This window comes from Typopeltis vanoorti, chromosome 20, assembly GCF_054136105.1.
Source record: "Typopeltis vanoorti isolate ZY-2024b chromosome 20, IOZ_Tvanoo_1.0, whole genome shotgun sequence".
NCBI classification, from domain to species: domain Eukaryota; kingdom Metazoa; phylum Arthropoda; class Arachnida; order Uropygi; family Thelyphonidae; genus Typopeltis; species Typopeltis vanoorti.
In genome coordinates, this window is record NC_143568.1 from 85,415,274 (window position 1) to 85,428,381 (window position 13,108).

The 13,108-nt window shown below is 34.4% G+C and overlaps 1 protein-coding gene across 1 annotated transcript in view; it reads left to right on the forward strand.

The window, feature by feature from the left end:
* LOC150095623 (serine/threonine-protein kinase unc-51-like) overlaps positions 1 to 13,108 on the forward strand; it is a 393,781-nt gene that overhangs the window by 184,020 nt on the left and 196,653 nt on the right. Inside the window, exons 11-12 of the mRNA XM_090409927.1 lie at positions 441 to 485; positions 12,144 to 12,349. Of these exons, the coding sequence (XP_090266053.1) occupies positions 441 to 485; positions 12,144 to 12,349 (251 nt within the window). The remainder of the gene's footprint in view (positions 1 to 440; positions 486 to 12,143; positions 12,350 to 13,108) is intronic.

The window sequence follows — 13,108 nt, forward strand, 5'->3', positions numbered from 1 at the left end:
TGTTATTTACTAAGATGGCAGAAAAATGACCCAGAGGAAGACCAAGATCTAGGTGCATTGTTACAGCAAGAAATGCCTTAGAAGACTAAAATATAAGATCTTGACAGTATTGGTGTCCTGACAGATAACAGATTAGTTTGGAGGAAAATTGTCAGTAGGAAGTTAGCAATGACATAAATTTTTGTTTACTAGACATAAATTTTTGTTTACTATATCATGTATACGTCTAAGAGTACATATTAGATATTTGATAATAAATGAGAAAATAAAGAACTAAATAAATAAAATGAAAAGGAATACTAAAACAAAATTAAGGAATGTAAAAATATTTAAAAAATATATATTTTGGTTTTATTACTAGTTATTGATGTTTGATATTGCTTATTATAGTTGTTATGAAGACTTAAATGTTTAATGCTGTTGAATATAATTTTTTTTAGATGACTTTTTCAAACATGCGTTCTTGAAACCAGTAACCAAATTAAGTAAGTATCTAATGTTTTGTATATTTTAATCACCTTTGGTTTCATTGTAGAGGAGTTGTTGCTTTTAATGTCATATGAAGAATATCATTTCACACAAGTACTTTTATATGCCATCAGGGGAAAAAAAAAAAATATATATATATATATATAAATAAAAGCAAGTCTCGATTGTACAAATAGCAGTTAGTTAAGTTTTGTCATCATATCCTGTTTGTACACTACTGTATTAATTATAATGCATATTATCATAACTAAATTGTAAATAATTGGAAGGACTGCAAAAGTGGGTGAAAAAGAAGAATGAGGTATCACTAGAAAATTTGGTTTAGGACTTGAGGAATGAAGCAGAGAAAGAATGTTGGAGTTTTGTGTTGAGAATAGTTGCTTTATTGCAGTCACTTGCTTCCAACAATGTAAAAGAAGATTGTATACATGGACTTCACCTAATGGAAAATAAGAAATCAAATAATTATATTGTTGCCAGCAGAAGGTGGAGAAGTGCTATCATGAATTATTGATAGCTGAAGTTCAGTTGAAATTAAGGGCTAAGAAGAAACAAAAGGACATATCTGATTTGATTTAGATCCTATAAATGAAGCATTTAAAGTAGAAGTTAGAAAGAAATTCAAAAGTTTGGAGAATACAGGAAGAAAATTAGAAGAACTGTGGGAAGAAGCAATGTACAATCATAGAAGCAGCAAAGACTGTTTAATAAAGCAACATGAAAGATCGTAAATGGTTGTCAGAAGAAACTATTGAAATGTCAGGAAAAAGAAGAAAAATGAAACTTCAAAGAAACAAAGGGTTAGACAACTGAGTGCAGATTTCCAAAGACAGGCTAGGAAAGATAATGAAAAATATCTAAACAAAAGGTGCAAGGAAATTGAAGAAAGCAATATTATGCATAGAACAAGAGATCTGTTTAGAAAAATAAATGATGTTACAGGAGAGTTTATCCCTAGATTAGGAGTTGTAAAAGGTAATTCAGGTAATTTAGATGGTAGAAGAAGCAGTGAAAAAAAGATGGAAAAATTATGTAGAGAATTCGTACAGGAAAGATAATAATATTGAAGGAGAATTTGTTGAGGAACCCATGATAATGAAAAGTGAAGTCATATCAGCAATGGCACAGCTGTCAAAAGGAAAAGCTCCTGGTGCTGATGGTGTGTCAGTGGAATTATTGAGAGCGGCTGGGGATGAAGTAGTGAATATATTGACTGAAATTTGTCAAAGGTTTGGAAGAAAATATACTGGCCTAAAGATCGAAAAACATCAGTATTCATCCCAATTAAAAAAAATCAAATCCCAGAAATTGTGAGAATTATAGAACATCACTTTAATTTCACATGCAAGTAAAGTTATGCTGAAAGTGATCCAACAAAGGTTGGAGTCATATTATTATTATTACACAACACTTCCAGGGAGTCCAAAGACTCATCGAGGGATGACACCCACTCTACAACTCCTCTCTGTTTCACACCACTCCACCAACCGCAACTACCTTCATCATCTACACCAACGGCATCTACTGCCGAACCACTTCACAGACAAACATCTATGCCCACTGCCTTTTGGCTGGAGAGCGGATATGCTAACCACTTGGCCAACCAGGCCAGCATATGTGAATAGAGAAATGACACAAGAACAGGCAGGCTTTAGGAGAGGTAAAGGATCTAGAGACCAAATAGCAGACATGAGATGGATTATGGAAAAAACAAGAGAATTTTAGAAGGAAGTATTCATCAGTTTTATTGATTATAGGAACTTTTTTGATTGTGTGGATCACAACAGACTGTAGATTGTAATGAGATCATTGGGAATACTTGAATGTCTAATTTTCTTGATAAGTGAGCTGTATGACAACCAAGAATCTTCAGTAAAAACAGTCTTTGGAGAAACACAGTGTTTGAGTGGAAAAATGGGTATGGCAGGGTTGTATACTTTTGCCCTACCTTTTTTAATATTTATAATGAACATTTTTGAGAATGGCTGATTTAGACAAAGATCTAACTGGAAATCAGATTGGTGGCTAAAAAATAATTTTAGATATGCAGATGATACAACCCTCATAGCAGAAACTACAGAAGATCTGGAGCAGTTGGATTCTATTAAGACAGAAAGTAGCAAAAAGAGCCAAGCTTAATTTAAACATTAGCAAAAAAAAAAAAAGTGATGGCTTCTAGCAATTTAAATGAATTTATATTAGAGGGAGATAAAATAGAAATTGTTGAAAGTTATGATTTACTGGGGTCCAGAATTAGAAATGATGATAAATGTGAAGATGAAATTAAAAGGATAGTCATGGGTGAAAAAGCAATGTTTAACCTGACAAAAATAATGAAAGATAGAGGTGTGAATAAGGCCACAAAAATTAGAATTGTCAAAGCAATGGTATTTCCAGTAGTGGTGAATGGATGTGAAAGCTGGATTATTAAGAAGAAAGACAGAAAGCAAATTGATTCATTTGAATTATGGGTGTGGAGGAGAGTATTCAGATTCTCAAGGACTACAAGAATGACCAATAAGAAGGTTTTAGAGAATATAAAGACAGAATGGTCCTTGAAGGCAATGATTGCTAAACAGAAGTTGATGTTCTTTGGACATATTATGCGAGCTGATGAATCATTGGAAAGGGCAGTTATGTTGGGGAAGATTGAGAGAAGAAGAAGAGTAAGACCACAAAAAATTTGATGGACAACATAACAGAACTTACAATTGCTGAAAGAAAGGAGAAGAGGCTGAGTGGAATGGAGAGCCTGTGTTCATTCACAGGATCACCAAGAATTGAAAATGATTGGATGGCACATAACAACAACAGTTGTAAATAATACAATACTGTATTGTATTAGTTATGATGATGTGCATTAGAGATACTAGATCCATGCATATAATATGAGGGTGGTCTGAAAAGTTCTTTGCCTAACAATGAAAAAACAAATTTATAATTTCAAAATTTTTTTTTTTTCAACATAAGCTCCTTAAGACTGATACATTTATTCTAGCGATGCTCCAGCACCATTATCCTGTTCTTGTAGTGGTTCCCAGTAAGATCTGCAAAATACTGCTCTACAGCTGCAATCACCTCTTGATTTGAAGAAAAACGCTGACCACCAAGGATGAGTTTTAGTTTTGGGAAGAGATAGAAGTCAGAGGGAGGCAAATCTGGGGAATATGGTGGATGTTCCAACAATTCATAGTGCAGATCCCTAATTTTTCCATTGCCAAAACACCTTTGTGGGCAGGTGCATTCTCCTAATGAAAGATGATTTTTTTCTTCCGTAAACCTAGTCTTTTCCCATGAATTTTTTTGTCTAGTCTGGTTAAAATATCGTATTAATATTCCCCGGTTATTTTACCCTTTTCAAGATAATTAATAAACAAAATACTTTTAGCATCCCAAAACACCGATGGCATGACCTTTCCTGCCAATGGAACTGGATTTGTCTTCTTTGGCGCTGAACAGCCGGCTTCTGTTCGCTGTTTTGACTGTTGTTTGGATTCCAGTATGTAATGGTGAATCCAAGTCTCATCCATAGTAATAAATCAACGTGCAAAATCAGTTTTATTCTTGTTAAAACGCTCCAAGCACTGTTTAGAGATTTTCATGCGAGTGCATTTTTGATCTGCTGTGAGCAAGCGCAGCACCCATCTTGCATAAAGCTTTTTCATGTGCAATTCTTCATGCAAAATATATCCTACACGTTCTTTTGAAATGCCTATAATCTCAGCAATTTCACGCAGTTTGACTCGCCAGTCATCCAATTCCACATCGTGCACTGGATCAATGATTTCTGGTGTTGTACACTGTTTGGACGTCCTTCACGTGGATCATCTTCAAGGCTGGTACGGCCACGTTTAAACTCGACAGCTCATTTCTTAATTTTCAAAAACAAAAGAGAAGAGTGCCCATAAACGTTTATGAACTTCGAATGAATTTCTTTTGCTGTTAAACCTTCTTTTACAAAGAATTTTATAACCGCACAATACTAAATCTTATCCATTTCAAGGGATACTTTTGCTTCAGACAGCTGTATAAAACAAACTACTTGATAGAATGACTTGCAATTTCACATGGATGCTTATGACAGATATACCAGCTTAGAAAAAAAAAAAATCTTACATATGGTGTTGCCATCTATGGTCGAGGCTGAGAACTTTTCAGGCCACCCTTGTATATGTATGGTAGTAGATTTTGTCAAAAAGAAAATGTCAGCAATCTCATAGTGGGATAGGTATTGTGTTGAAATAAAAGTAGTGATTTGGGTCATGTAAACTCTTTGAAGAGGGGCAGGAGGGCTTCCTAAAATCTATAGAATTTTTTAGGTTTTCCTGAAATAAAGAAGCTAACAGTATGAAATAATTGAAGATTTAATTGACTAAAATTAGTCAATAACAAGTGTTTTGGTTTGATTATCTCTAGTTCAGTTAAAGTTTAAGCTAAGAGAACAATGCAAAAATTGAAATACAACTTATTTTAATAAGTTGTATTTCAATTAGAATCCAGCAAATGGGTTCTGTTGGCAGACCAATCTACGAAGTTAAAAAATTTCTGTCTAGCTTTTGGCAAATTCTTCATGCTCTTATCCAATTTTACATGTCACATTTTCTTTTAAAATTAGATTTTGATGTCTCCTCCCCCTTTTTTGACTATCCATTTTTGCTGACTCTGTGATATTTATTCCTTAAATTTCCTGTAAATGTTTTAGAGGATTTCAATTTGTTGTTAATTCAGTTGAAGGAACTGTTATGCCCTGTCCATTATCTCTTATTCTCACTAGTTTTGTTCCATCTCTCTCTCCTATACCATCTTTAGGAACTTCGTATGTTTGTGACAATTTCATCAACAAATTTTTGTTTATTAATCTTTCTTTTTTAAAAAAATCAGTCTCTTCATCCCAGGATTAATTTACTCAAAAAAAGAGATTTGCTCAGCATGAAAAACTGATGGTTCTCTGTATTGTAAACTATTTTTATAATATAACTTCATTTATTGTAAAAAGCACATTCTCTGGGTCTACTTTATACGTATCGCTTATATTATCTTCCCAAAATTATGGAGTGATCAAGATTCACAGCAGCAGCTGTGCCTCTAAAGCACTTCTTAAACAGAAAATTTCAAACAACAGTGGACACATTCATAAAGTAACTAAATAAAATTAAATCTCTTCCTTTATCTACTGAAAAAAGTATTTAAATCCATATTCTTTATGTAAAAGGCACTTCCAAAAATGTTGACAGAATTCTCAAGGAGTTCCAGTGAATATAATTTTGAATCATATCAATACTGGACAGATATGTTAGCTACTTAACCAGCCAGGTCAGGAAAATAATTAATTCGGATATGATGTTTGGAAGCCTGAAATAATGACTAAATAAAAAGTGAAAGGGTGACGAATAGCTCTTTGTAAATCATTCTTGGTTGCATATTTTCCACTGATTTTAATTTTTTGGCTTAGTTGATATGAAACCATCACATTTATCTAGTTGCTTGAACAGTTGCAGAAGGAACATGAAATACAGGATTGAGTAGTTATACTTCTTACCCATCACATACTCTGTATGGTTAATGTATGTCAATTACACAATATATGAACATAATTTTGCACTGTTGTCTTTCTGGAGCTTAAAATCAGCATTTGTGATAGGACACTTCCAGTGTCCTATCACAAATACTTTTTTACAAATACTTTTACAAATACTTTTGTAATAGGACTTATAACTGCTACTGCCCTTTTTGTGATAGGACACTTTCAGTGTCCTATCACAAAAAGGGCAGTAGCAGTTATTTCTGCCTTCTAGTCACAGATGGAAATGGTCTCTATCAAGTAATTATAAAAAAAAAAAAAAAATCAGGCACTAATGACAGGAACTTATAGATATGCAGGGTCATCTGAAAGGGAGGATTTGCCTATGGATTGTATCCTTTCTTCTTTATTACTGTGCAAATTACACAGCAACTTGTGTAATTTGGCCATATGTTTCTAATGATGAAGATATGTGCAAAACAGCTAGATGTTTTGCAATGCAAAATATCTAGCTGTTGATTGACAACATTATTCTGTAAATATGATAAGTAAAATCTCTTTCCCTGATAGCTTCTGTTTACAAAACCAAGCTTAGCCTCAAAACCACTACTGTAAGATCACAGTGATCTAGAATGAGTTCAGCTCTGCTTCATTTGTCATACTTCACCTCCCTTCTTATTTTCTTCAAAAAAAAAAAAAAAACACTCGGTTGTGTGGCTTCACGGGCTCTTTGTTATGGATTCAGGTTTTCTTCAAAACACTATCTTTGCACACTTATGCTGGAAACGCACTGATCATGATTTAAGAATAAGACAAACTATTATTCAAGTAGTACCAAAGGCCAAGTTCTTGGGACTCATCTTTGACAAAAAGCTAGCATTCTTTATACACATTTGTCTTCTTCAGGAAAAGTGCAAAAAAAAAAAAAAAAAAGCATTGAACATCCTCCACACTATCCTCTACAGATTGGGATGCTGATCAATGTTTCTTGCTTCATAGCATTTATTCTGCACTTGTTTGTAAAAACCTTCATTGTGGATTCCCAGGTTTACAGTTTTGCAAGGGCAGGCATGCTCCAGTCGTTGGGGGCAACTGGTTGAAAGATCTGCGGTGGCCGTGGTGGAACTGCTGGTACATTATCTCAGCAAACAGGCTTCTGCCAATCAATCACTAGCCTTTGTTAACTCTGTCGATTGACGTCATTAACGGCTGATTCTGAATAAACCAATCAGAACTCTGAAAGCATTCATTCATCTGCAGCTTGTTGGCAGGGTAAGTTAATGCATTAACAATATTTTGAGCACTAGCCCATAAAAATCTCCGAAAATAAAAACGATTGTCGTATTCTTCAAAATTCAAGTTAAAAGTCATTGATTATGCAAAAGAACATGGAAATAAAGCTTCAGAGAGACAGTTTGGACTTCCTCCCACTGAGTGTATGATTAGATATTGGAGAAAACAGAAGAACAACTACTCAAGATGCCAAAAAAGAACAGGGCCTTAAGAAGAAACCTAGCATAATGGCCAAACTTGGAGCAGAGGCTTAAGACTTGGATTATGGAGCAGTGGGATATGTGTGTCAACTAAGCTTATTCAATATGAGGCAAAAAGGTTTGTAAGAGAAATGAACATTGTTGATTTCACAGGAAAGGCAAAACGGCGCTTCAACTTCATGAGGAGAGAAGGGTTGGCCATGAGAACATGAACCAAGTTAGCCCAGAAAATGCCAACAGTTTTGCTCGTATGTCATAAAACTTTGGAATAAATATGCTTTTGAACCAAGTCAGATTGCAAACATGGATAAGGTGCCTCTCAAATTTGATGTGCCTTCCAACAGAACTGTTGATATGAAAGGGGTCAAAACAAGTGGTCATGAAAAAATATACTATACTACTGTCCTTTCATGCTGTGCAGATGGTACCAAACTGCCTCCTATGCTCATTTTTAAGAGAAAAACGTATCCTAAAGAGATCATACCACCTTGCATTCTTGTCCAAGTTTATGAGAATGGCTGGATGAATGAAGAGATTGTGGCTATTTGGTTTGCAAGATTTGGTCCAGAAGACCTGGAGAGCTCTGCTTGTGTTTGATCAGTTCTCAGCACATTTAACAGAAAAGACAAAAAAGGGTTGCAGCGGATTTGCGAACACAGCTAACAGTTATTCCTGGTGGACTTACAGGTCAGCTACAGCCACTAAGTATTTCTATCAACAAGCCTTTCAAAGCTCTGATGAAAGAAGAATGGAATAAATGGATGCAAAAAGCAGGTAATAACTTGACACCAACAGGAAGAGTGAAAAAACCAACCATAAAAAATAAACTCATGGAATGGAGTCAAGCAAGAGATGGTTGTGAAGTCCTTCAAGAAATGTGGAATCAGCAATGTCATGGATGGAACTGAGGTGATCTCATATATATAGACAGTGACTCAGAAGACAGCATTGATGCAGTAGAGGTTGAAGAAAATATGTCTGGAACTAATAGTGATGAAGAAAATGATATGCCAGGAACTGAGAGTGATGTATAATTTCTTAGTATGTATCTTAAAAATGTTACCTAATTACTAAATATACTTTGAATATTTAAAAAAATATCAAATGTGTTCTGTTTTATGTTTAAAATATTGATTTCTTAATTTTGGGTCTGAAAAAGTAGGGTTTGTCTTATACATGAGGGCGTCTTATATACGGAAAAATACGGTACCTATGTTAGATCGTTTATAATCTGTAGCTTACACTGGTTTGTAATTTTAGTCTTAAGACAGACATGTAAGCTCTATTTTTGTTATACCACATGGATATTGATCATGTGTTAAACTGAAAAAGTTTTGAAAAAATTTGCCAGCAAAAATATTTGAGAACTACCCATAAGTAGATGTGAATCTTTGCTTAAACTGAATCAATTTATCATGTTTAATATATGATAAAATAGAATTACATGTATTTTTAAATGCATGTAATTTTAAAAAAAAATTATAGCTACAAGAAATTTTTCAGACATTTGTATGAAATATTTAGCACTTAAATGACACGACAAGTTAGCTAGTCTAGTCTCTTATAGAGATGGCAATGTTCCCTCCCCCTTCCAGTTTTTCTCCCCACCTGTAAACAGAAATTTTATTCAGAGAATAAATGCAGTTAACAGGCACAATGTTGTTTTTATTATTATTATGTGACACCTCCATAGAGTCTAAAGACTTCATGGAGGTGTCATTCAGCAATGCATAATCCATCATTCACACTACACCAGTAGTTCTCAAACTTTTTATGCTTCACATATCCTCTGGAAATATGTATGTAACTGGCATACCCCTTGTGTAGATAGATAAAGCTACAGTTATACCACAACAATGGTAATAAAATTAAAAAAAAAAAAAATACACACACACACACACACATTAAATTTTGTATTCATAGATTACATATATCAATAAACACAAAGAGTGACATAAACAATTTAACAAATCTTATAAAGTTATAAACATTTACTGGGTAATGAGTGAGATGGTTGCACTTGTTTATGCTTGCATACTTTTCATCAATGATTGGTATTATTTTGCTAAGGTAGAGTCACAAGTCATCTTTCAACATCCAACCTGTTCCTATATTTTTTAAAGCAGTTAAAGATGAAAAACCAGTTTCACATAAACAAGTTGCTGTGAAAGGTAACAAATATTTAACTGCAATTTTTGACAAAGTCTGATATTCCTTCTCCAATCTCCATTCCAATCCAAAAACTAACAATGACTTTTTTGAATGAATGCTTTTAAACTCTTGTCACAAGATATCTCAATCAGCTCTTCTTTATTGGGAAATGGAAGCTTACATTTTTCAAATCAAATGTAAAGGGGGTCTCGAATCCATTTTTGCATTTCATTGGGGAGGGGGGAGGATGGAAAATACTGCCTTATAAGAGTTTTAAGAGTGCTTAAGTGAACGATTATTTGTTGTCTGATGTCTGCAATCGTTTGCTCGATTTCTTTAAGAAGTGAATCTAGTTATTGAAATTGGTCACAGTTGTTCTTTTTAATTCCATTTTCCCAGAAATAAATTTTTTTTTATCATGGCCTCTGTTTTCTTCTCAACATAGAACACAGCAACGTTGTCTCCTTTCATTGATAAGTTCCAAATATTAATTTTTCAAAAATATCAGCTAAATATGCTAACCGTAGAAGCCATTCTAAGTCCTTGTAGTCACAAAGAAAGTCAAAACTTGTGGTCCATGAAAAAAAGAAAAAAAAAGCATACTTCACTGTGGATTTCAAAGAAATGGCAAAGAACATTTCCTTGTGACAACCAATGTACTTCTGTGTGAAGCAGCAATCTTGTGTAGGCTGCCCATTTCTTCACAGATAATTGAAAAAAGTCGAGATTTCAATTGTAAGGTTTTGATGAAATTAACCATTTGTACACTTTCATCCAGAACTCTTTTTAAATCATCAGGGAGAAATTTAGCTATCAGTGCTTCATGATGAAGACAACAGTGAGTAGACTTATTGTTGTCTTCATCGTGAAGCACTACATTCTGGTGCCACTTGTTTTATACAGCCTGCTTACTGTGTCATTTGACAAAGGAATGGTTCTGACAGGTTTGCCTCTTTTTGACCAAATATACAAGAAGCTATTTCTTCTGTTTCTAGAAGAATGAGTGACTTGCCTATTGTGTGAACCTTTCTAGCTTTGGCAGTTTGAAGGCTTACTTTGTAAGCCACTTTAAGTTCACTTTCATTTTCTTCTACACCAGAAAAATGTTTAATTATGGTTTTTCTACTACTCAAGTTTTCCAAAAGACATTCAAAATAGCTTAAGGGCTTACTTTTTAAATGCTCATGTTTTGTTTCACAGTGTTTCCATAAAAGAGACAGTTTCATAGAATTTTGTTACAGGACTTCAGCACAAATAATGCACTGTGGATTTGGTTCTACTAAATTTCCTGTCCATGTAAAGCCAGATTATAAATATGATTCATGATATTTACATTTAAAAAAAAAAATTTAACTCATTTAACATGTAATGTTCTTTTAGTTACTGCTGAATCCACCTCTTTACTCACATGGGATGATGACGTAGTCGTAGATGTAGAAGCAGTCAGCACCAGCTCCATGTTACTTTTCTTCTTAATTATCCATTTATCCATGTTTCAAGGCACTTTAGAAACATGTTCATTTCACTTCACAGTAAACTGAAGACTAAAAATAACTTTAAGTACAGCAAGTGAAATAAATCGCAACAAATACATAGAACAGTAAGAAGGCACATTCACTCACTTAGAATGGATGTTTTGATTGGGCAGTCAGCTGTTTGGGTAGGTTTAGCTCTCAGGTAGGAAAGAGGAGGGAGGATTGACAAATGTGTATAGATATGAACTACAGCACTGCACTTCATCACTCATTTCTCAGAAATTAATTGGTATCAGTGTTGCCAACTTAGCGACTCTGTTACTAGATCTAGCAACTTTTGAACTTTCACGGCATGCCCCCAAAAATTTTACCACATATCCCCAAGGGGTACGCATACCACAACTTGAGAACCCCTACACTACACAATCTGCCATCATCACACTACACCATTTATTGTCCACCTAGTAGTATTTCTGTTTGTTAATTGTGTTTGTTCTCCAGTTTCCCTATATATGTTGGATGAAAAATCCTAGCTTCAAACCCTTCTTGAAAAAGTCCTTATAAAGATTTTTTCATGATGCAAATCATACTGAGATATTATTTATTTGAAAGGAACGTTATCTCTTCATTCTTATAACTGTGCTATGGACATGGTAATTTACTTATTTACTTATATAGTTTCTTGACTTATGTGCTTTACCATAATCAAACGTTTGAAAATAAATGAAACTTATATCCCTATCTGGGATATAAGTTTCATTTATAGTGGCTTTCCAGTTAGGCAGATAGCTGTCTTTTATGGAAGCACCAGAAGTTTCCCCCTCGAAATTCAAGGTTTTTGTCTTTGCAAAACGGCCAAACTAGAACTAAAGAACACATATAATTAATAGACAGGACTGGCTTTGTAGCTTTAGTTGCCTCAAAATAAATTGCTACCATCATTGTTCATCTGTAAGAAGTTTTTAGTTTTCTATTTCCTATGGAATTTATTTCTTGTTTTTCTGTGTTGTATAGGTTCTCCAGTTCCTGTACCAAGTCGTTTAACTTTATCTCCTGACTACATATGTATCAGTCCTACTTCTCCTGATGATGCAGAATCAGTAAGCAATCTTCCATCCTCTCCAGAAAGATGGTGTAAAAAATTAGAAAGAGATGCTGATCTACCTCAAGATATTCAAATTTCAAAGGATAGAAGTATTCCCTCTTCTCCTGATGAGCAGGTATTTTTGTTTGAGCATGAGTAAATATAGTGATCACCTGTAAGAATAAAATAAAAACATACTGTGATTCTTAAAATGTTTCATCTGCAGACGGAAGCATTTTGTTGTCTACTTTAGCATTTGATTGTACAGTAAATGAGCACTATAATGAACACAATTATTACACAGCCTTGTAAATACTGTTACAACTTTCACACACATCCACATGCTGCTCACAGAATTACACAAGCCGGTTCCATTAGTAGTACTGTGTGCAACCAAGATTTGCATGTTTATCAATAGAGAGAGAGAATTGTCTAGCTGTATGAGTTAACGTGCAGTGGGGGGAGATTACGAGAACTGTGTAGTGTAATAGCACTTCACAAGGTTGGAATGTAGTCACTTGTTATTTTCAACATGCTAAAAACACTCAGAATCAGTTGAATGTTTGTTTTTCAGACTATGGACCATTATAACAATAGAGAAGATGTATCTGATTGAACAGGTCTACTATGCTGTGTTAGGATGCAACAGCTTGTGAGGGCTGTGAAGGCACTGCTCTGTCATAATCCAGTGAAAACGCAGAAAGTGATGTCGAGAGAGAGAGAGAGAGAGAGATGAATGTTTCACAGAGAATGATGTCGCATGTACTAACTGATCACCTAGGGGTGAGAGCCTATGATCCTTACACCAAAACTTATGTTGCAGATGGTGATAAAATCAGAGGTACTTTGGCAGTATGCGAACAACAGACAGAGATATTCTCTTCACAGATGAGAA